The sequence below is a fragment of the Podarcis melisellensis genome, assembly GCF_964234715.1.
Source record: "Podarcis melisellensis genome assembly, chromosome: 2".
Taxonomy (NCBI): domain Eukaryota; kingdom Metazoa; phylum Chordata; class Lepidosauria; order Squamata; family Lacertidae; genus Podarcis; species Podarcis melisellensis.
The window spans coordinates 49,654,465-49,678,579 of record NC_138529.1 but is presented as its reverse complement, the minus strand read 5'-3'; the positions used below and the strand labels follow the sequence as shown (position 1 = coordinate 49,678,579).

The 24,115-nt window shown below is 42.1% G+C and overlaps 1 protein-coding gene across 6 annotated transcripts in view; it reads right to left on the bottom strand.

Moving 5' to 3' along the window:
• Nucleotides 1-19,048: 19,048 nt before the first annotated feature.
• SH3TC2 (SH3 domain and tetratricopeptide repeats 2) overlaps nucleotides 19,049-24,115 on the bottom strand; it is a 45,390-nt gene continuing 40,323 nt past the window's right edge. For all 6 annotated transcript variants that reach the window (XM_081900029.1, XM_081900031.1, XM_081900030.1 and 3 more), the window contains one exon: nucleotides 19,049-23,132. In XM_081900029.1, coding sequence (XP_081756155.1) covers nucleotides 22,941-23,132 — 192 coding nt within the window. In that variant the 3' untranslated portion in view covers nucleotides 19,049-22,940. The remainder of the gene's footprint in view (nucleotides 23,133-24,115) is intronic.

The following is a 24,115-nucleotide window of genomic DNA, read 5'->3' as shown; positions in this document are numbered from 1 at the left end:
AAGGAAAAAGTTCAGTTCTGACAAAACCTTGGAAAAAACAATGGAACTCAAAATATATTTTGACAATAAATGAAGCAAATTGCAACATAATCTTGAGAAATGTGCTTCGCTACCTGGATTTACCCCTCCCACGAGCCATTACATACCAGCTTTTTTCATTTGGTATCCATTTGCCTTGCTAATGAAATGATTATCTTCTTTCGGGGGGATGGGAGAGAATTCTTTCTGCCATTGTTTAAAGGAGTTTTGCTCCAATTTGTTTCATAGCATTTGTTTATACATTTCCCTCTTCTTTTACCAACCATCTATATATCAATCTTAACATTACTGGAAAGTTTCACTGAACTTAAAGGAATTCACTTCTGAGTAAACACATTCAGGTACTTTCTCAATGAATGTTCTCTTCCTTTGAGAGGTGCCAAAAGCTACATTCTGGGGCCAGCCCTATCATTAGCCTGAGTGAGACAACTGCCTCAGCTGGAAGTTGCCAGCCGGTGGCAGCAGCCACCTCCCCACCACCACAATCCTCCTTGATTCCCCTAAGCTAGCCTTCTCTGTACTCGAGTTAGCCATTGGGTGGAAAATGTCTAATCACTGGTGCTAAAATAAGAGTTACCGTATTTTTTTGCTCTATAAGACTCACTTTTTCCCTCCTAAAAAGTAAGGGGAAATGTGTGTGCTTCTTATGGGGCGAATGCAGGCTGCACAGCTATCCCAGAAGCCAGAACAGGAAGACGGATCGCTGCTTTTGCTGCGCAGCAATCCCTCTTGCTGTTCTGGCTTCTGAGATTCAGAATATTTTTTTTCTTGTTTTCCTCCTCCAAAAAGCGAAAAATACGGTAACTGCCAATCCGGTCACATTCTGTATATGGAATGAGAGGGGGAGGCTGTTTTGTCCATCAGCTCAGGCAACAAAATGTCTTGAAGCAGCCCTGGTATCAACCTACTATAATAGATCTGCAACGCAGGGTAGCTGTTATGGACTGGTCTACCCTGCCTTTCTCACTCTGCCTGCCTGGTATACCCATCTGCCCCCTTGCTCAATCCACCTGCCTCCTGTTCTGTCATCCTGCTGCTGTTCATGTGACAGCCTTATAATTTTATTACATAGTAAGAAACAGATATAGATATAGATATATGGAAGTTGCTATAAACCTCCCATCCTTTATCATCCAATGACAAGTAAACTCTGTAGAGACATCTTTCTGCTCAAAGGCATTTGGAGCACTTGACACTTTCCACCTAACAATCACTGGGGGGTATAAAAAATGATCTTGTGTAAGGAAGCCCAAAGAAGCAATGAGGAAACATAGTGCCTGAGTCTCTGAAGAAAATTGCCAGCCTAAAAATGGCCCCTTATGACAAAAAAAAGAAAAGCTCAAAACCCTGATTATCTGAACCCAGACAAAATTTATGACTTGCCTTTCCCATCTTCTGTCATTCCACAGCTTTTCTTTAGGGATGTCAAGTACTTTGAGGGGAAGGAGTACTCTATAGTCTCTGACTAGTGTCATAAAGCTTCCTAAACTATAAAAGGCCATTCATAGTAAAGTGAACTGGCAGTCGTTGAGATACAGACTGATAAGTGCAATTTTATGACAGATTTCTAAGGAATAATAAATAATAAAACTGAGGAGAATTTGAACCATTACTCAGCTTCACAGGGAGAATTCAGGAAGTGAATGATGTCCAAAATAGCTGTAGGGACAATTTGTGATACTTGTTATTTACAGAAAAAAACGAAGTCAGCAAATAAAAAAATTAAAAAAAGCATTTCAACAAAGCCACAGTGAGGAACGGAAAGTACTCTGCAGGAAAGAAAGAAAAGAGAACCATTTGTTGTCATGGGATTTTGGCTACAATAAACAATTAAAGTAAAACTTTAATATCCACGCCTCTTTAATCCTCCTTGGATACATACTCTGTACCCATGAGTTCTTTCTTCTTTTCAAATGCCCCTTTGTCGCGTAGACACACTCCTTCTTCACCAGACCTACACAAACATTGTAAGGCCTGAAAGAGCTGTCTCATTCCTTGGAAACTACCACCCTTGCTAAATTGGTCTCTCTGCTCCCTTTCCTTGTGCCTGTGCAAGCAGACACAGTATCAAATGACAGGATTCCCCCCACTCCTGTTGTGCCTGTATAGAAAGCGCCAGCAAGACATGGCAAGATAAAGAAAGAATTGATGCTGGTATTTCAAAAGTGTACCGAATTTTCCCAAATCATTTTAGCAGGTGTGGTTGAGTGAGATAGGCTCCTTTGTCCTGATGACTCATGAGGCTGATTTATCTTGCAGGCCTACTTAAAAAATTAGTCATAAGTAGGGGTGGTAAAATAGAAAGCCTGCCCACCAATTCTATGTGGCTTATGAATCTTTGGCAGAGGCCTTGATTATCTTCTGCTTTAAGGCAGAAGGCGTTGGGCAGTTTAGGTGAAGAAATATATGCACTGAATAGGTTCCTTATACGACAGCATTAACAAGAGGAAAGATAGATCAAAACAGAGATAGATTCCATTATAAGCCAAACCTTTTAATTTGGCCCCACTGCTGACTTGTTGCAGAACTCTTCTGCCTGTGCTTTGATTTTAAGAACATACGAGAGAGCCCACTGGATCAGAGCAATGGCCCGTCTAACCCAGCACCCTGTTCTCACAGTGGTCCAACAGTTGCCTGTGGAAAATCCACTAGCACCTTTGGTCTGGTTCATGTTGCTGGCACTCAGCATGGTGGCAATAGCTTTGCTGCAAACCAGATGGCCTTGCAACTAGGGATGAGGATGGAAGTTTGTTAAAAGTGAGCAAAATAAAGAGCAAGAGCCATCGAAGCTTCCTCCACACTCACGCCGAAACAGATTTCCTGCATTACATGCAGGAGTTCATGAGCAGTCTTCAATACCAATCTTCTGATGAACTTTTCACTCTGAACTGTAGTCATTGTTCTCAATCTCTGAGCTTAAGCTTGTAACTCTTCTCAGTTCACTGTCGTTGTGTACAAGTGAAGCACAGAATGCTAAAGCATCATCATGAACTGAGCAGGTTTGATGAGAATCTCAAACACTAAATGAGCACGGGCAAGAAGTAAGCCCCATCACTAGTCATGGTCCACTGGTAGGTCCTGACCCACTGGTTAAAGACTAATAATTCAGACAACATATATAGGGGTTTCAGTTGGAACTAGGTGCTTGCCAAGACAACAGTTTGCAAAGCTAGGTCACTGGACCCTGTGAGCTCTCCAAGGCCCTGTAGGTCCTTGGAGTGTCTTGGGTTCCTGTGAGGACACTGCCCAGCTTCTCCTGGGAACCCTAAGTTCCCATAGAACAAGGTAGAATGAGGATGCCACCACCATAAAGGCCCTATTCTCTGTGCTCAGCAACATAATTTCTGAGAAAGAAAGCACACTTGGTGGACAGCAAAGGAGTTTTGGGGGTGCTGATAACTAGAAGTTTGTGGCTGGCCGTCTCTCGATCCCATTCCCTACTCAGCGATCAGAGCCTGCACCAGGCAGGCTCGTTCAGCTGCGAGTAAATATGCTTCACTTAGTTTCATCTTTAATGAGGAAGAGGTTTAATCATTAAATAGCTTTTGCCTTCAAGAGCAGTTTAATTTCATTCTAATTTGTCTCTTGCTGAGCTGATGAATAAGGGAGGCCAACAAAAGGTTTCACAACAATTCATAACAAATTTGGCTGCATGAAATTACAAAAACACAGCCACATTTTCCCAGCCTGAGGGGACTTGGGGATGTTCACACCATAATGGGCATCTGCTGCATGAAGCCTGTTCTTGTACATGGGTAGACCACTTGCCTTGATTTACCACCATCATGTACCCAGAAAGGTCTCTGTTCTTGTGGCACCAGAACAGAAATAACCTTGATGAACTGGGAAATGGGTTTTATGTGAACTTTGACCATGAAATGACTGCCTGAAAGTTACCTTAGAACAGCCAGCAATATGAATCTGGCCTTTGGCTTCCAGTTTGTGCTTCCATACTCTGGTCTGGAACACAAGAAGCAAAAGCAGCATTCAATCAATAGGTGCTGTTCAGTTTCTCTGTCTTATCGTAGGGCTGGCTCTGCCTGGAGACCTAAATGCACCACACTGCTTTCTTTAGTGGCTTTCATTAGACAGAATTTGGCCATTAGCTTTTTTTAAAAAATTGTTTCCTCTGGAGGTTTTTCTGGAGAGTATGGACGTGTGCAATATACTAATACCACATTCAATTAAACAGCAAGATGCAAATTCTTTGGAAATGGAAATTATTAAAAAGTTAACCATGTGATTTTTCATTTACAAAATGACAGAATGTTCTATGAGGCAGAAAACAAGAAAGACAATCAAGTTTTCTTGTTAAATGTTAGCTTTGAGGAACACTGTAATCAATCATTAACGGTTGCTGAATCAATATACATAACCTGAAGTGGCTCTAAGCAGCGGGGCAGTTTCTGCTTACAAAGGGATGAATATTGATGTGGCCAGAATTTGTGGAAGTTCATTTCACACAACTAAGCCTTCTCCATGGGGGACGGGATTGGGGAGCAAAATAAAAAGGATTTCAATAAAAATAAATAGCTTGGATCAGTCTTATAGCTGACTACTAAGAAAAACAACTCATGATACTATATCTTACACACACACACACACACACACACACACACTACATGTTGGAACAACTTAGAGATTGCTGTTGATTGCTGGTTTAGCCTCACTTTACAGATTGACCAGTAACACAACTATCTTGGCATATCTCTTCAGCTGTGGCTGGTCCTGAATACCACAGAAAACAATACAACTCAAGATGTCATTATAATGGTGGCCATTTTCGGCATGGGGCAACTGCCTATGCATAATAGATGGCTGCAGTGTACAGATGGAATCTGTGACCCTCCCAATCCTGTAGATCTCCCACACAAGTCAGACTCAGCCAGTTTGACCAATGGTCGAGGATGATGGAAGTTGTAGTCCAGCAAAATTGAGGCCAGAATTTCCTCATCCCTCTTCTACAACAATTCCCCTCGAAAAACAGTTTCAGACATTTTTAAATCTCTGCTTGATTCTTTTTTTGACTCCTAAACTTGTGGATTACTTGCTCAGCACTAGAGCACTTCAGAGGCCCGTTCCGTTCCGTTCCAAAATTGGGAGCTTATCTCTAACATTTTAAAAGTGTTTACCATTATGTCTTTTGTAAATGGGAATGAATAAAAGCCAGGAGATGGAGAGAAATGCTTTTAAAGTTTTTAAGTGCTCGTTGTCTGTAATGAGGGCAATTAAAATAATCAACATTGTAAAAAAAAATGGCTTTTAATAAAAGGTCTGGTCTGACTGTGGGCAACTCATTGCAAATCAAAACGAAACACTTTGTGGAGAATGTATCTGAGCCGTGCTCGTATTCTGCACTTGCTTTTCTTTTCTCTAAATGCCTCCCAACATCAATGTCTAATTTGAGGCCATTAAGAGTAAGGACTAGGAAAGCTCTCCAGGCCTCAGAAAACTTCGCTTAAGCAAATGTCTGTTATTACAAAAATCATTCATGTTGCAAAAGTCATGTACCCTCTGCTCTCTGTTCTTTAAGCAGAGCTGTTTGAAATGTATGTATTGGGTGGGCAGTGGTGGGGAAGCATCTTAGTTGTGATCAGACAATGACAGTGAGATATTACAGAGAAAAGCCGTGCAAAGGGCAGAAAGCATGACACAATCCCCTCAGGGTACATAGTGCAAAAGCTGATTCACAGTCAGAGTGCCATTCTAGATTTGTTTTTGTTTGTTTTTCTTTTCTTTTCAGGAATTAGGTAGAGCAAGGTGCAAAGACCTTACTTTAGGATACATTCTAGATTAAATTCAAGTACTTTTTTAAGAACAATACAGTGGTACCTCGGGTTAAGAACTTAATTCGTTCTGGAGGTCCATTCTTAACCTGAAACTGTTCTTAACCTGAGGTACCACTCTAGCTAATGGGGCCTCCCACTGCCGCCGCGCTGTCAGAGCACGATTTCTGTTCTCATCCTGAAGCAAAGTTCTTAACCTGAGGTACTATTTCTGGGTTAGTGGAGTCTGTAACCTGAAGCGTCTATAACCCGAGGTACCACTGTAGTTGGAATTACTTCTTCTGCCTCATCATATTTCTAGCAATCAAATTGTATGTTGGTCAGGGCTAGGGTTACCATATTTCAGAAAAGTGAAAATTAGTTTTGCCCAAATTGTTGAGCTTTTTTATTATTAGTGCAAAAATGATATTTTTGAGCTATTTTTAAGAAAAAACACGAAAAATTATTGCTGTATGTCTGAATTTCCTCAGATGTTTCAGCAATTTCCGCCAGACACTATTTCCAACGCCGGGAAATTCCAGATGTATGGCAACCCTAGTTGAGGCCTTCTCTACAGCAGCCCGCAGACTTTGAAACTGTACCTGACTCTCTTTGCTCTCCTTTCTGGTGTCAACTAAAACAATCCTCTTCCATAATGCTTTTTAATGAAAAATGAGATGGTCTCTAGCTGCCTGGGTTTTATAGCTTTTGCTGTCTATAAATTGTTGGGGGGTTTTGGCAGATAGCTCACTCAGTAGAGCACAAGACTCTTAATCTCGAGCCACTGTGTTGCCCTCAGATTTGCTAAACTACAACTCCCATCCTCCCTGATAATTTGCCATGCTACAAGGGGCTGATGGGAATTCTAGTCCAACAACATCTGGAGGGCACCATGTCTGCTTTCCCTGAAATGGAGAGGATTGCCCTCACTAAAGGAGGACACATGGTCACTCTACAGCTCATGCACCACACTCTTCATTTCCATGACTGTGAGTTAAGAATGCTGTCAAAAGCATTGCGCAAACCAGGTTCTAGCTCCCCAGCAGGAGAACGGCAAAATTAACAAGGATTAAGTACACATTTCTTCATCTTCCCTCACTGTAAACATGCCTTTACTTCTCAAGGGTTGCTCTGTTCCTCTGATTTGACATTGAGAGTCTGTTTATCTCTTATTTTTGCCAAGGGTCCCAGACAAAATGGTACAGAGAGTGCATCTCTGAATTGTAGCAGCTGAGGGAATAAATAATCTTAAAACGAATGTTAAAAACATGCAGATGACTCTTCCCTTCCATACTTTAAGAGGCTTCCTTTAGAGAAGCAGAGTCTGTTCCCAATCCTAGCATGCCACTGCGGACAGGAAGCACAGTAGACACGAACGGGTGGAATGTATTGTCTTGATATTACAGATTACACCAATCAGGCATTTTTTTCCACAGAAATCCCCAAATCCCTTTCCTGTTCAGATGCTGCAGTTATGTTCCCAAATCTATGAAGGTTGGAGCAGGAACATACTTTTCCTGTGATCTCGCCTATAAGCCTTTTCCCTTCCTTACATTATCCTCATGCCTTCCTTTCAACATCAGGACTCTTTGGAAAAACGGGTATGTTTCCTGATGCAATAAGAAGTTGTCAGCAGTAGGAGTGATTTCTATCAGCTGCTTGGACATGTTATTGCCTCCAGTTATTACAAAGCAAAAGTAAGCATAACCGCAAGCACGTTATATACTTTCTCCTAAAAAGTAAAATAGATAGCGTGGAAATATTTAAATTGGCATAAAACGACTTTGGTTGCTACGGCATTGAATTATAGGCTGAACTATGATCTTTGACATTGCACTTAAACTAAAAACAATCTAATTTGATTTTACACTGCAGAAGCTGATCATTCTGCCTTGTAACTCCAAACCTTCTCCTCTCTGTTACTTTCACATATAGCCACTGCAGAGCTGGGCAGATTATTGTCTATTACACATAGATGTATGTATTTCATGTATTGCTAATTTTAATTAGCTTTAATGGTTTTAGCTACTTTTTATTGATAATTTTAATATTTCTTGTAAACCACTTCAAGGTTTTACTACAACTGAGTGCTACATAAATTTAGTTAAATAAATTTAAAATAATTGGCAGAAAAGGAGTGATGTATCACCTCCTCATCTGCAGACTGAGACGCAGGTCTGTGTTTAGCTAATTGGTAGTCTGGCCCTGGCTAGTCACTCAGTGCAGCAGGTCAAAATATCATCAGATTATTCGACAGCAAAATGTATTTCGTCAGAGGATATAAAACGTGTCTGTGTCTGCAGAGGAGTGATCCTAAATGATGGCTTACAGGATCCTTGTTGGATTGTTGCCACTTAAGTTGTACGCAGTTTTGTCAAGAATGTGGCACGAGACATTAAGGAGAACATGTCATGAATAAAGATCTGCAGGTAGATCTGAAACAAACCTGATATTCTACTGGTATTTCCTACAGTAAATGACAAACCATGGAAGCTGATGTTCCAATGGTCTTGCGAAACTCCCATAACTTTTCAATTCTTCTCTGTGATTTATGTTGTGGAATAGCTTGGTCAAAAAAACATTATGCACACTCTACAACTGACCTCTTGTAAAATTCTGTAGGCTAATGAGTTACGACTATGCCTAACCTAGCCAAGTAAACCATTGTCTCATTTCTCCTCATGCTGCTGTACTGATCCTAAGCTGGCCAGCTTTTATTAGGTATTTATGTGCAATAAAGAAAAATAGGAACAAGCTTCGAATCCAGAATTTATGGCCATTCATTTTTGTGTGTCTTTTCATGAGATATACAAGATCTCCCAATAACAAGTTAAGAAGTCACATTCCCCTGTCACTACTGCAATTGAAACATTATGAGCTAACTATACATCTGTACCACATTCTGCAATGTAGATGTTTACTAGGGGTGCCATATTTCAAAAAGTAAAAACCAGGACACCCCAAAATTGTTGAGGAACTCAAAAGTTTTTGAGCTTTTTTTACGACAAAAGAAAAGAACAGGAATTTTCCATTGACTTGCTAAAGATCTAGGACAAAGCACCGGCGTTAGGAAATTTCACCCAGACTTCAATTTGAAATGCCAGCATGGCAGCCCTATGTTTACTTAATCCAGCGCCTGCATCATGATGCTAATTTGTACTAGTTTGGGGAAGGGATGTAACTTAGCTGGTGGAGTATCTGATTTACACACCGAATGTCCCAGGTTCAGTATCTGGCAGCTCCAGACAGGGCTGGGAGAAATCACTATCTTATATCCTTGTGAGGCACTGCCAGCCTATATTGACAGTGCTGGCTGAATCAATAAGCCAGCTTCCAATGTCTCCCCCCACCCCATGAAGCTGTTACTATGTCCCTTTTATGTTTTGAGAATTCCCGTCTCCAATCAGGACTGCTGCATGCAACTAGTTGTTGACAATTAGAATTAAAGTGGAATCCAAAGAATTTTGCATTCACAGTTGCATTTCCCCAAATTAGTTCTAGATTTATGCACCCCATGCCACAGTGCTGCTGAGTGAAGGGGTCTAAATAGGAGGTAAACGTGATCACTAGTACAATAATATTTGTTTCTGCGTAAATGTGCCACATGACTTCTGGAGGTGCTACATGCTATTATAATGTATTTTACTTGTAAGTCACTTGGAGACCATTTTTGTGCAACAAGTGACTGACAAATTTAATTAAATAAGAAGAACATGCAGGAGCTTTACACACCTGCAAGAGAAGGATGTTGAATACTCAGGGCCAGCCCAAGACATTTTGGTCCCCGAGACAAACCACACAATGGCACCCCCTCCCTGCCAAGGACTGAAGATCTACAATAGGAACAAGGGAGGGGGAAAGAAATATCAGCATTGAGATCTGTTGCCCCTGTGGATCCTGTCACTTCATCTCACCTCATGGGTGGGCTGGTCCTGGATATACTACACCACACCATAGCTTTACAAGTTATGAAATACCTGCTTTTTTTAAGAGCCAAAGGTAAAGTAAAGTTTCTGTTTAAAAGGTAAATTAAACTGTTTCCAGTCTGGAACAGGGGACCTTTCTTCAGCCTGAAGATTGCATCCTTCACGAGCAAATCCTTCTGGGTATGCCACAAGCCAGTGGTAGGCAAAACCAAAGACAACAGTGAGTGGAAAAATGAGCAAGCTGCTGTTGTGCTCAGGTCCTGCTTGCAGGCTTCCGATCCCATAGGCTTCTGGTCGGCCATTTTGAGAATATGTTGCTGGACCAGATAAGCCTTTGGCCTGATCTAGCAGGGCCCTTTTAAGGCTTTTATGTAATGTAATAATTCAAATGTTCTTTTATTGTTCCTTCCCACCTTATTAATTAGTCATTTAAACAATTGTGGATATTTTGCACATAAAGTTGCTGAACTTTACAGATATACTCTATGCTCTCATTGCAGGTGTCTGAACAGCTAGACTCTCTTGCATTGATATTTTGGATTGTTACTGTTGTTTGTTATCTCTGCTGGTGCTGGAAAGCTAGAGTATTCAAATATTATATCATTGGACCATAGGTTACATTTTAGCCACACAAAAACAGTTTCTTAAACACATGCCACTCTCCTGCCTCTAACCAGGCAAGCAAGAGGTATTAACACAGTTCAATGACTTATTTCAGCCAGGCAAAACAACAACAATAACAGCCAGAAGAAGAGTGCCAAGTTGTAGATGCGGCTTAGGGAGAGGAATGTGGGCTAGAGAGAGGTGGTCTGGATTGCTGCATTGTGTCCCTTGGTCTGAGGTTACCCATCCCTGTACTAGGGAAAGGTGATCAATTTGATTCAATTTACATTTGAAGGCAAAGCTGCAGAATTTACATTTTCTGATACAATGCATGAACCAAAACACACTTACATATTCACAATTCTCTGAATTTTGCAATACAGTCATCCAGCAACTAATATGTACAAAAATGGATATACTTTGGTAAAATCCACATATAAATGCAGATATTGGCACACACAAATGCATCAAATTAGGGAAATTGCTTTGTAAAAATGTGTATAGTGGGCAAAAGTACATAGAAAAAGGTGTATAGTAATATATAAATTTGTCTAAAAATGCTGAAATATTTTCATGACCAAAAAAGGAAGACTGATGTAGAAATATGGAGAACAGCACATAAAATTGGAAAAAATGAGAAATTGAGAGCAATTTAAACTGACATATTCTCCCACCACTTAGATTTCTTTTATGGTGAAACTGGATTAATGGATAGAGGAATACGGTATATACCTTCTGATTTCAACATAATTTGATATGTTTCTCTACAATATGGTAAGATAGAGAAAGTGGGTTAGCATGCTCTGTCTCAGGATGGGTAAACTAGATTTCAGGAATTTCAATGAATATATCCCTAGAAGATTGGGAAGCAGGAATTATAAGAACTCAATAAACTGAGTATCTGCCAGGGTGGCTTATACTTAAGGAATTCAGAGGACGAATTGTGATTTTGAAGGTCCCTTCCAAGCTAGCTTCTTTCTTTCTTTCTTTCTTTCTTTCTTTCTTTCTTTCTTTCTTTCTTTCTTTCTTTCTTTCTTTCTTTCTTTCTTGAAACAGTGTTTTACCAGGTTTAAACAACTTATCTCATGGTCTGCACCCATCTTAAATCTTTGTGCCTCCATATGTAGGACTATGATGACAGCAACAGATGTCTAAATTGCAGGTTTGGCAAACTCTAATATGTTCTGCTTTATCAGACGCATGCACTCTAATTTAACTGTTCCAAGGTCTTCCAATCCTTTTGTGCTCACTGTTGCTGTATGGCAGGTGCTTTCTAGCTAATTATCAACCTGTGATTAAACCATAAAGTGACAGGAAGTGGCAAGATAATTTCAGCTGCAGTCATCAAGGCACTTGGGCCAGAGTAGTGCAACTGACTTTCTTGGGATTGGTGGAAATGCCAAGATGGCAGCCCTTTAGTAGGATCCATAAACTACTAAACTGGTATGCACAACAATTGCTTTTATGAAGACTTAGCTATCCCTGTTAAAGTACATGCCAGCCTTCCAGTGTACTGCTAGCCTTCCAGTGTAGTGTTGGCCTCAGTGCATCAGCAGGTGGGAGAAGGTCAAGGAAGCATTTTTAATTAATCATGCACTCATAAATGTTTGTTTACATGTAGTTTCTTAACATTTCATAAGTAAGACTTACGGTATATTTATGCCACCTTTTACATTCCTGCATGCATTTACAAAATGCAAACAATCTGCTAGTGTCTCAGGGTGGGGAGACACAAATGGGGAAACACGTACCGATCTAAATGAAAATAGTTAAAAATACATTATTTCTATTAGCTACAAAAGACTTTTTATAATACCAAAAAATATGGTTAGTCATCCAAGGACCCAGTTTGTAGGACCATCATCATATAGACTAATACTATTAGCGATTTCAGTTCTCCAAGGGGAATCTGCATGCTCAGGTGAACTCCAAAGTTTGGAGAAGTGCAGCAGCAGCAGCAACAACAACAACTTTAGGGGGGAAACCAAGTAATGTGGACAGACTGAGCATGCTTAGTGGCCACAGAATGCAGGTAGGCTGTCAATTAATTAATTAATTAAGTAAATAATATTGATTGTGCAGAACATGAAGTGGGATTTGAAAAGCAACCTCCCCTCTTTAGCTGCAAGGAGCCTGGAGCTTGAACAGTGAGACAGACTATTAGAATCTGGGACATTTGTCAGCCCTCCTATCTAGGGGCTGATCTGGCAACAGAAACACCACCCAAAAGGTGATTTGAAATCATGAAAATGCGAGCATCTGTGGCTGACATCCTTGTTTTCATCTCTCCCCCCCCCCCCGAGGTTGTATTGCATACCAATGCAACTATTAAAACAGACATTTATAGGGAAATTGCATAAAAGAAGGCTTTGTCCAATCCATATTTGTTTATGTAACAAACACTATGCTAAGCAGGTGTTCTAATATATTCAGACTAGCACCGAAAGGCATGTTATTTGTTAATCAAATAATCTGTACTCGATATATTCTCTGTGGTTCTCGTTGACTATTCAAGAAACCTGATACAACAGCAGAAAATAAAAATCATAATTAAAGGTGAGTTGGTGACTGACGGCTTGGAAACAGATATGTTTCATAAGTTACAGTGAATCAATTTTTAAAATTACTGCTTTATGAGTATGACAAACGCTGTATTGTTAAATATGAATATCAAGATGAACATGCTCTTAAGAGTCTGTAGACAGAACCTTGAAGAGAAGAGTTTCTTTGATTTGGCCCACCTGGAGGGAGCATGGCTGATGTGCGTCTCACAGCATCTCTCTGTTGATCAGACCTTCAGGAGGACATGCACCGACTCCTCCTTATGTCTGTAGCAAGCCCAGAGCTTTTATTCTGAATCCATCCCTTGCTTTTGAAGAACTGTGAAAAGCAGCTGTGGATCCTGCTCTTCTCATGAAAACTAATGGGATAGGCAGGTTGCAAGATAAGCCTCTTCTGATGTCCTCAGAAATGTTGGCTCATTCTCTAGTGATTGTTTGCCATAGCTGCCCCTGGTGCCGTGGGGAAATGTTTTAAGGCAGACACAGTGAAACTCCCTTTGATGTACTAAAGCCAGGTAACCAACACAATGCCTTCCAGAGTTTGTGGGCTACAGCTCTCATCATCCCTGATCATTGACCATGCTAACAAAGGCTGATGAGAGCTGTAGTCCACAATGTTTGGAGGGTACCACATTGGCTATATCCCTGAGCTGAAAGTATTTATCTAGTTATCATCTGAAGAAAAACCATTGGACGCTCCCAGAACCTGAAGATAAAGCAATCCAAGTGCAGTCACAAGAGCAGGCCCTGAGATAGCAGTGGACCTCTCTGGGATAGCAAGAGAATTGCTCAACATGCTCAGTAACTGGAGGGAGGGAAAGGAAAGATGCTGTTTACAGTAATTTTTGGCACTGGGCCTTGCCTTTGTTCTCTGATTTTAATGCTTTATTTGTTTTCATGTGAGCCAAGGCCTCTCAACCTGGCTTGAAGGGAAAGGTGAGGGTGGGCCTTGCTTCCCTCCGTCACAATAAAAAAATGATGGCTTGGCTGAGGGAATACATTGAATGCCTGCAAGAAGAGTTCTGTGAGTCAGACGTCTAGTCTGCGCCACAGGAAATGTTTATAATGAGTTGCTAATTATTTCTGAGGCCCTTGCATAACACAGATGACAGGGAAACGGATATCAAGGGATGGCAGCTTGTCCCATTCTCCTGTCTAGGCCTGTCGATGTTCCAACCTCTTGGCCCTTGCAAGTTTGGCACCAAAGCACAGTGAGTGGCACTTAAGAGGGAACCACTGCAATCCATATATTAACTCTGTTCCCCAACAGCAGGCTCTGCATCTTAATGCCATTAAAAGTTTTGTGTAGTGCACATTTTCGTACAAGATTGTCATCCTGGAGTATAACATACAGACTAGGCACTTAGCATGGAATACCTATGCTTTGCTTGCTCAGGGTGTTTTTTTAACAAAGCATCTGCATGATGTTATTCACCGAATGATGATTGGATGACCATCTGTCAGGGATTCTTTAACTGTGACACCTACATGGCAGGGAGTTGGACTAGATGACCCTTGGGGTCCCTTCCAACTCTACAGTTCTATAACCCATTTGTGGTACCAGAACAACTCATTCACAATATTAAGCCCTCGAACGGGATGCTCCATATGTTGTGCGGCTGACCTTTTGGATTCAGGCCAATGAAATATGAATCCACGTAGCTTCCCTATCTGCACAGCTTGTTTAAGCCAGCCAGAAACTGGTCTTCCCTTTAAAATAATGAGGTAGACATTTATTCTCAGAAAGGTCAGTGATGACGTCAGTGGGCAGGGAGACATATCTCCTTTGGTGCCCAACTGGTGAGCTCGTCATTCTCTCCCTGAACAGGGATAGAGTGAGCTATCTTGAGATTGGTTTGGGGCCAAACTACTGTTTTGTTTCTGGTGTTTGGACACTAATTTTGGTGTTTTTCATCTCATTTCTGGATTGTCTCCTGACAGCCAGCACTGTGTCCTCACCCACCCCCAAGCTTCAGTGCTATTAAGCAGTTTTACAAGAATTGTTGGCACTTATGATGCTTCCTATCACTCCTGTGAAGGGAGAATTTTCTTGCCAAGTTTCCGGTCCTTGCTTCCTGCTTTGTGACAAGGAGGCTCTCCAGGGAACTCAATGGAGCATAAGAGAGCAGGGAAGGATGAAGTCAGGCCAGCGATAATATCACAGCATTGCGAGAAAGCCCAGCTGGACATAGAGGCCAAATTCTGCTCCATGACAGGATGTCTTCTTCCCCAAACTTCTCTGATACTGCCAGGGATCATTCGAAAACCAACAAAAAGGGATATTCCAGAACCTAATTGGGGAGCCTGTTCCTTTGCTGAAAGGTAGTGAGGAGAGGAAATTCTTCCAAACATTTGCAGTGGGTTGAATCCAGGTGCATGTGAATGGTGTTCCACTTGCATATCAGAGATTTCCTGTCATTTCTTTACTTCTGAAGCCGTTTGGGTTCTTGGAAAGCCAGGGCTTCTCTAGAACGTTGCAGAATATGACCTGTGGGGCTGAAGCTGGTTTGGTGTGAGAGAGAATTGGCAGTACTTAGGCATTTGTGTGAGCTGGAGGTCCTACCACTTAAGGGCCCCTTTGACACTTGCCTTCTATATTATCTATATTCCTTTCTTCAGCACATAAGGCACCCATTTCTTCCTGACATCCTGTTAAATATTTGAAAGTGCCAATTTGTCAAGGGCTAATTAAAGGTTTATGAAGGGGCATGAAGACTTCCTGCCTATTGCATATTTATGTGCCAATAGACTTGACATGAAATAGATACTGCCCATGGAGGCATACAGCTTCTTATCCCTTTAGTTTCTGAAGCGAGTCTGTAATTTGTTTTATGAGCTGAATATTCCGAGGTTATTCAGCTGTTCTTTCTATAGTTTGAATTCTAGCTATTTTTTTCCTGGTAGCTCCCCCTCCCCAAATCTTTCCAATTTGTCCATGTATTTTCTGAACTGCGGTGTGTTACTTACAGATAGTCAAAAACTTTTCTCTTTTTTTGGCTGTTGAATGAGGTTTTCTAATCATTCTGTGTTTCAAAGTGGGCTCCATGCTTTCCTACAGATAGGTAAAGAAGCAATTAGGGAAGCTTACTTGTAAAATGCTTTTTGCCTCATGACTTGCTATGTTGGACTCCTTTTTCGACTGAAGTGTGGGATAAAACACTTTAGCTCTACAAATAATAAATTTGCCAGTCCTTTTCCCAATTGATCAAATGAATTTACTCTGATGTCTATCCTTTTGGGGAAGTAGATCCTAATCTAACATAAGTATCTGAGCCACAAAGAAATGTATGGGTTTTGAGAAAGACATCAAGCACAGCTTTAACCTCGCAATAGCCCCTACTGGCACATTTGTAGGCATTCAGTTGACACTGATCATATTCTGGTTCTGTGGCTTCTCCAGAATAAGGGGCACATGGCTTGGATTCTATGCACAGCTTGAGTTGCTGATTTCACAGGCTTGGAAATCTGACTCTTTCTACACAGCATTGATGACCCAGAAAGCAAAGCTCCTAGAACTGATATTCCTGGAGCCTTTGAAATTTATACAAATGAACACTGAATAAAAATGTAATGACATATGGGATGCCTTTCAGGATTGCTTTGATGATAACTGTATTCCATCCCCCACAGCAACAGCTGCTATGACATAATATCTCACCGGGCTGCTTGCCCAGGTGACACAAAAAATTCCTCTCCTGCCTTCCCACTTTCTTTTTTCATGTCTCCTGACAAACACACACACCCTGTTACTTTTCCTACCTACCAGGAAATAGATTGTATTATGCGAATTCACAGCAATCAAACAGCTAATAAGAATGCCATTTATTATCAGTTTCTTCTCTTCCATTTACATTTGTACCGTGAAGAGAGATTTAGTTTTCTGCATTTGAAAAGAAAAAAGTTTTAAATTGTTTGTGGTTTCTTTTTTTATTGCTAAAGAAACTGGAGCATTTAAACAAGCTGTGGATAAAAAGTACTGGAAGCTCCTAATACTTAGTAAAATTACATTCATTTTCACTGCTTGCTTTTATCACATTGATGGATTTGTGGTCCCTGTGGTTACCTATCAACACAACAGCATTGCTTTCTTCCTGTAACTTTTAGTGTTTTATGAACTGCGGCTTTTGATTGCTCTACTTTTAATTGATAGCTTATCTGAATGCTAGTTTAGTATTTGCAGGGGTGTAGTTTTAATTGTTTGTTTTTATTGCACAGTGGTATTCTTTGTAAGCTGTTCTGAGTATAAAGAACAGAAAAGCAGGGTATAAATAACAATTACACAAATGATAATGATAATTTATCATTTCCAGCTGATGAACCCCCAGCAGACGATGAAAGTGCTTTCTGGACCTCACATACAAAGCTTTGCATTTATTTTCCTTCAGTCCATCAAATCAGCCTGTCCAATTTTCCAGTCCTCCATTGTGCACCAGCTTCTTGCTATTATCAGCAATTTCATCAAGACATTTCTCATTGCAAGTGATTATAACTACAATAATCATGCTGAACACTGCAATAGTGTAATGATTGCTTCTTCTTCCATGCAAGACAGCATTTTAATTTTATTTTCTACTGGGAAACTGCGGGCAGGGGAGATGGCATGCCACTGACAGCTGGAGAAACCAAGTCACCAGCCACATGCTCACCAAAGTCTGTGGAGAAGTCATAGAACAGCAAGCGTATATTCCACAATTTCTTAGTGACTGTCCAATCTAGGATTCATTCTGTTTTCAAGCAACTGCAGTAGCTGCTGAACATTATGATCCCCACCCCTGGGAGGTAAAATCTCAGATCACACTAGGAAGACAGCCCAGATCTGTAAAGGGAAGCAGACTCATGCCACGTGAGATATTCCCAAGTGGAGATTCGTGCAGTTATTGATTTTTCCCAGGCTGCGCAGAATTCTTTGCTGCAAATTAAAGGGGCCAAACGAGGTTAAGATTCTTGGGCCACATTCTCAGCTGGTGTGTGCATCCACTTACTTTACTGGAGGTGTGCCAGTCTCCAGTCGCCCAGAGTGTATTTAAACATCGCGGAGGGCTGCAGTCCTAAGCAGTCCTGCTAGAAAGCAAGTTTCATCTAATTCCAAGGGACTTGCTTCTGAGTAAACATGCTTAAGAAAGTGTCTCATGTTTCCTACCCAGAGAGTGCATTGGTTAGCAATGCTGAATATATATAAAGTATTTTTTCCCCAACTCCTTTTCCTTTGTGCCCGTTAGAACTACCAAGGGAAGTGAGAAAGGTCTCCTGGGAAAGCTTAAAGGAAATGCTTCAAGAGGATTCTAGAATGGAGTTACATGTTTGAAATTCACATTTGAGAGATGTTATGAAATGCAGCGAGATCTAGGCACTTGATTGGATGGCTCTTGTCACAAGTTTCAGGTACTGGCAATGTCAACAATTAGGGAAGCAGAATTCTAGTGAAACTGCCAGTTCCAAAGGTTCAGAAACTGTAAATCAGGAGTTTGAAAGTGTGAGCCTACATGAAAATAAAAGCTATTAAGGAAAGCGTGGGGAACCAAATTAAGGTCCTGTCACCTATTCAGACATTCTGTATGATTTACACATAGATGTTTTGTTTTACACAATTCTCTAAAAGATGAACAGGGTGTTAAACAATTGTACACTTTCAGAAGACTGCAGAAAGGGTGGGAGCAGGCAGACTGTGCACTGTGAGAGTACTAACTCCCTCGCTCTGTGTGTGTGTTCGAGAGAAACTAATTCAGATGCAAAATTTTAAACCAGGAGCGTGTTTTTCAAAGAATAGTAAGTATTACCAGATTATTTTTATAGCAGGAGGTTAATTTCTGGCTTCTTGGAGCACACTATGTTATTTCATAATTTTAATGTTTCTCTATAATAATGAGAAATGCTATCTAACAAAAGCTGAACCTATCAGGATTATTTCTAAAGGTTCTCCCTTAAGCAATGAAGCCCAGTTCTTTGCCATCTTAACTGATTTGTTCCACAGATGAGGAGTGGGAGAAGGAAACTGTTATCTGTTTAGGGTTTAGAAAGTATGCAGAAACACCACCTCTGAGAGAGAGTTGCTCCTAAATGTGTCCATTCAAATATACACAGCTGCATCTTAAAGGTTCTGATGGTTAAGGTGCCCTTTTTGATTTAAAAAATGATTCTTGCTTTTAGTAACAACTGAAAAATAATCATTACCAGGAAATAATTTTTATTGCTTATTGCTCTCTAGCAGTGAGATGGGATATAGCACAAAGAAAAAGCAAAACTGTACATTGTAAGCTGGCAAACGCCCAGCGCTACAACACCCAGAAACATGTATGAACATATGAAGCTGCCTTAAAACAAGGCAGCCCATTACTCCACCTAATCCAGAATGATAACAGACAGTAGCTTTCCAAGGTATTAGGACCCAATGTCTGCTTAATGGAAGACGTCAAGGGACAGAACTTGGAGCCTTCTACATGCAAAGCACGTTGCTCTATAACTATGTATTGCCCCTCACATTTAGACACAGTGACATTTGTTCTGAGGCATGTCCTGGATGGCTACATCAGCTGTTTGCAATGACTGGCACAGTTCAGAGTTACTGCTATAGGCAATTAGGGGCTGTCATAAAGACAGCGAGGCCTGATATCCCTCATGCTTCATAGCAGAGACTCAAACGTTCAGGCAGAAAGCAGGCAGGCATGGTAGCACCTCAGGAATTTACCAGCAGAGATGAACTATCACACACAATGTTGCATTCATTCAATGTTATTTTATACATGGGGCTTGTGAGAATAGCATCTACCCCATAGGGAGGCTTGTCTGTTCCAAATGTGGGGGCTCCCTCAGCATCCCCCGGTGCAGCAGAAATGCAAGCTCCTTTGAAATGGGTCCAGGGGGTGGGAAGCTGAATTTTTTGCTTTGTAAGAACTTAAGAAGAGTGTGGCTGCATCCGACCCAAGGGCCATCTGGGGCAGCATCTCACAGTAGCCAACAAGATGCTTATGGGAAGCCGGCAAGTTGGACCTGAGTTCAGTAGCACGCTCGCTACTTGCACGTCCCAGCAGCTGGTATTGTGAGGACAGAGAACACAGCCACGCGACTAGTAGTCACTGAGCCTTACCATCCCCAAATTTGCCTAACCCCTTTTAAAACCATCTGCATTGGTGGCCGGTGCATCTCATAGCAATGAATTCCATAACGCTGCAACATGTGAGGAAGTACTTCCTTTCATCTGTTCTGAACCTCCCAACATCCAGTTCCATGGAAATGATCCCTGCTTCTATTATTATCAGAGGAAGAACCTCTTCACTTTCATCCGTGCTTTTCGTAACATGAGAAAGAGTTCAGAGACACTCTGTGCAAACACAACATCCCATGGAAAAGACCATTCTCTTCCCCACCCTCTCAAAAGTGGCTTTATACAGGAAAAGAATCGTAATGTGATGTTAATACTAGCTGCACTGCATCAAACAATAGGGCATCTGAATTCAGCCTCTTGCCACAGCCTGACATTTGTAGGCACAGAGGCCCTGGGACTTCTGATTTAGAGCTTGGAATGCACAGAACTTTGTGCATTTCTGATGTGGCTGCAGGACTGCTGTAAACATGTGGCATCTCCAAGTAGACTTAAAAGCTCGTTTGAGCTCAGATGACTGTGAAGAACAGCTTGCAAACACTTGAAGCTGGCCCAGGGTAATGCTCCATGCCCTGCCAAAAATAAACGGGCCATTCCTACATGGGGTATATCATCTCAGCCTCAATGGAAGGGGCTGGGAGCACCCAGCGGGGAAAAGCGCAGCGAAGCAACAGAGCAAGCATTGCAGCAGTAAAGAAGCAGAGGCCTACTGGGTGTAGCTATGGAAACGTTCCCTCCCTGTGGAATTCATGCTACACTCCGTATCTCTGGATACACAGGGTACAGCTACTCTCAGATCCAGGTCCAGTAGAGACTTGGCAACTACACGCACAATAAAGGACACACTTTCCCTGTTGCCAGGAAAGAATCTCTGAATGCTTCTGAATACCAGTTGCTGGAAACCACAGGAGACGTGTATGCTCCTGTGTCAGATCCTGCTTTCAGGCTTTCCACAGGCATCTGGCTGGCCACTGTGAGAACAGGATGCTGGACTAGATGGGCCATTGACCTGATCCAGCAGGCTCTTCTTAAGTTCTCCCAGGAAATAACTGAGGGCCTGACTCTGAGGCCAAGGCTGCCATGGTTTGGCTTCATTAAATCCTGTAGCCAGAGCCCCTATTTCACTCAGAAGGCAGAGAAATATATTCCCCTGTTGGAGGAGTTACTGCTCAGTGCGCATGCCCTTGTCCCTCTCTAAGACTAACCATCCTCAGGCTCTGACCCTCTACAGGGGGTGGGGTGCGACATTTTTTCTACTAAGGGCCATATTCCCTCATGGGCAACCTTCTGGGGGCCACTTGCCAGTGGCAGGTGGAGCAAATCCCAAAAGGATGCAGGGAAATGGATGTGGCTTTTGTAGGTCTGGACTGTATGGAGGTCAGAGGTTTCCTCACACACCCAACTTCATCTCTCCATCTTGGCAAGCAAGAGAGATTATTGCAGTTCAAGGATTTCAACCAGGCAAGAGCATTTGAGTGGGCCTGGGAAAGCGAGGTAGTGGTGGCAATATGTGGAGAGTGCTGAGGCTTCAGATAGAAAAAGCCAGATTCAAGCCCAGGCCTGAGGTGATTTGTAGAATTCAGGATCTACTGAGAACTTTAAGCAGAAGATACACTTAATGTTCAGAAAGAATTCACGGCACACCAAGTCCAGCTTCAAAAAAGAACTGAGAAGGCAAGCAAATCAATGAACTGAATGCTGGCCAAAGCCCACCCATCTTGCTCCTCTCACTACCCTCTTCTCTCTTACAGTGCCACCTCCACCTCCTTCCTTGTTTTCTGGCTGGGAAAAACTGGCAAAACAATCTGCAGCTTAGTGCCTCCATCACAGACGTCATGCTGGAGTAGGAAGAAATGAACTGGGAGGAAGAGAGAGGATATAGGTAGCAGAGAACATGTTTTGCATGCAGAAGGTTCCAGGTTCAACATCTGGTATCTCTAGGGGTGGCTGGGAAACAATCTGGCCTGGGAACCCTGGAGAGCTGTAGACAGTATCAATAACACTGAGATAGATGGACCAGTGGTCTGACTCAATAGTGGGTCACGTCCCAGGTTCCTATGGAATGGCAAGCTAGGGGCATCACTTATGGTTCAATTCAGTTGCAAAGGCAGCTTGTTGCTTGGCTGAAGAATGTGTCCTGAACCCTCTTTTGATCGTCTTCTCCTTTACCCATCACATGCACATGCTCTCTTTAAAGGTGCTAGCTGCCATTATGTCTTTTGCTATGAATATCTTTGTGGTCCCGATGCAGTTTACACTGGCACAGAGAAACTGCTTGAGGATAAAGATAAAGCTGAAAAACAGAAATAAACATAAGCGTAGATTGTCGACAACTTAAAACACACAAACACAATCCTTTAAAAAAAAAAACCCAAAAAGTTCCTGTAAGTGAACTTTCTGTCTTTCAGGGCTCATTCAAGGTTTGCAGTGAATGTGAAAGTGCACTCTGCATTTTGGCACTGAAGTTGAATGGGTACAAGTTGAACATCCTCATGTTGTATCTGTTCAGAGATCATCTCCAGCTACTTCAAAGCCTGGCCAACTTATGTTTCCACAAGCTAATTCTTGTTTATATCCTACCTTGTGCTTTCAATTTGCACTTTAAGCAACACCTTCACAGTGTGTATCTAATTAAATGAGGTCTCGATGGAAGTCTTCCCTTTGTATGTGTTGCTGATAAATATTAGGCTATAAAAAACACGAGGGACCTGGCTTTTATCCACTTTGCGTCGGTCTATTAGAAAGTGCATCCATCCCCTGACAGATTAAGGTTTTCTCATCAGTAATTTCAAAACACAGGGAGAGTGAAGAGCCGGAACGTGTTTCTCCCCTTCGCTTCAAAGTCAAGGAGGCACTTGAGAGCTCTTTGGCAGTGAGGTGAGAAAAATGAGCTTCGTTTCTTCTGGTCCAGAGGTCTGAGAGCTCTTGAGTCCCGCAAGGTGATTTGTCATACATCACGTCTTCCTTCGCTCAGCCACCGGGCCCGATACGTGGTCCACCCCCTTGGACTCTTATCAGACTGGGAAGCATGATATATTTGTGCCAGCTTGGACTGAATCTTGCATTCCCAAGCCTGGTCATCAAGCTCAGTGGCAGCAGCCAAGGCCAAGAGGAAGTAGTTAGCTGCATCTTGTTCATCCTGAGGATAAAGGGGAGCGGAAAATTAGAGGGGTGAGAAACCAGTTTGATTGACTGTGGGTATCAATGCAGGGACCAAAGCATAATGGATGCTCCCCAGATCTCTTTAAGCAAGTTGCACAGTTAGTCAGTCACCAGGGGAATACTGACTTTCTGCCTCCACACATCTATTTATTGTATCATTTATTATTTACCCTCCACCATCCTCCCTAGGTGCCAATAGCCATCTAACAATAATATATTGAATATTTAATTCAGTATAAAAGCACAGCAATGCAGTAAATAAAACTGTAATTAAAAACCCTAAATAAAAGCAAGAGCAGAGAAAAAGCAACACTGAAAATTAAAACAAGCATCCCAAAGAAACACCAGCAGGAGAAACACAAATCACTCTGTCGGGGCAATGGCTTCATCTGGTGGAAGAAAGTTAATAGAGAAGGCTAATTGGGCCTCCCTCAGAAATGAGCTCCAGAGCCTACGTACAGGCCCTGTCTTGGGCCCTTGCAAAACATGCCTCTGATATTGGTGTGATAGAAGGGAAGGACCTCTCCCAACGATCTTTTAAATCCAGAGGGAACCTTGAAAATATGATTACAGTGGTGCCCCGCAAGACGAACGCCTCACAAGACGAAAAAACCCTCTAGACGAAAGGGTTTTCCGTTTTGGAGGCGCTTCGCAAAACAAATTTCCCTATGGGCTTGCTTCGCTGGCGGTGGGGAGCAAAGCCTTCCCCCCCTCCGGCCTTCAGAAGAGGTCCAGGAAGGCCGGCGGGGGCCGAAAGGCTTTGCTCCCCACCGCCAGCATTTTAAAAGAGGTCCCCGGAGATTTCCCTATGGGCTTTGGAGGCGCTTCGCAAAACGAATTTCCCTATGGGCTTGCTTCGCAAGAAGAAAGCCCATAGGGTAATCTCCGGGGACCTCTTTTAAATGCTGGCGGTGGGGAGCAAAGCCTTCCCCCCTCCGGCCTTCAGAAGAGGTCCAGGAA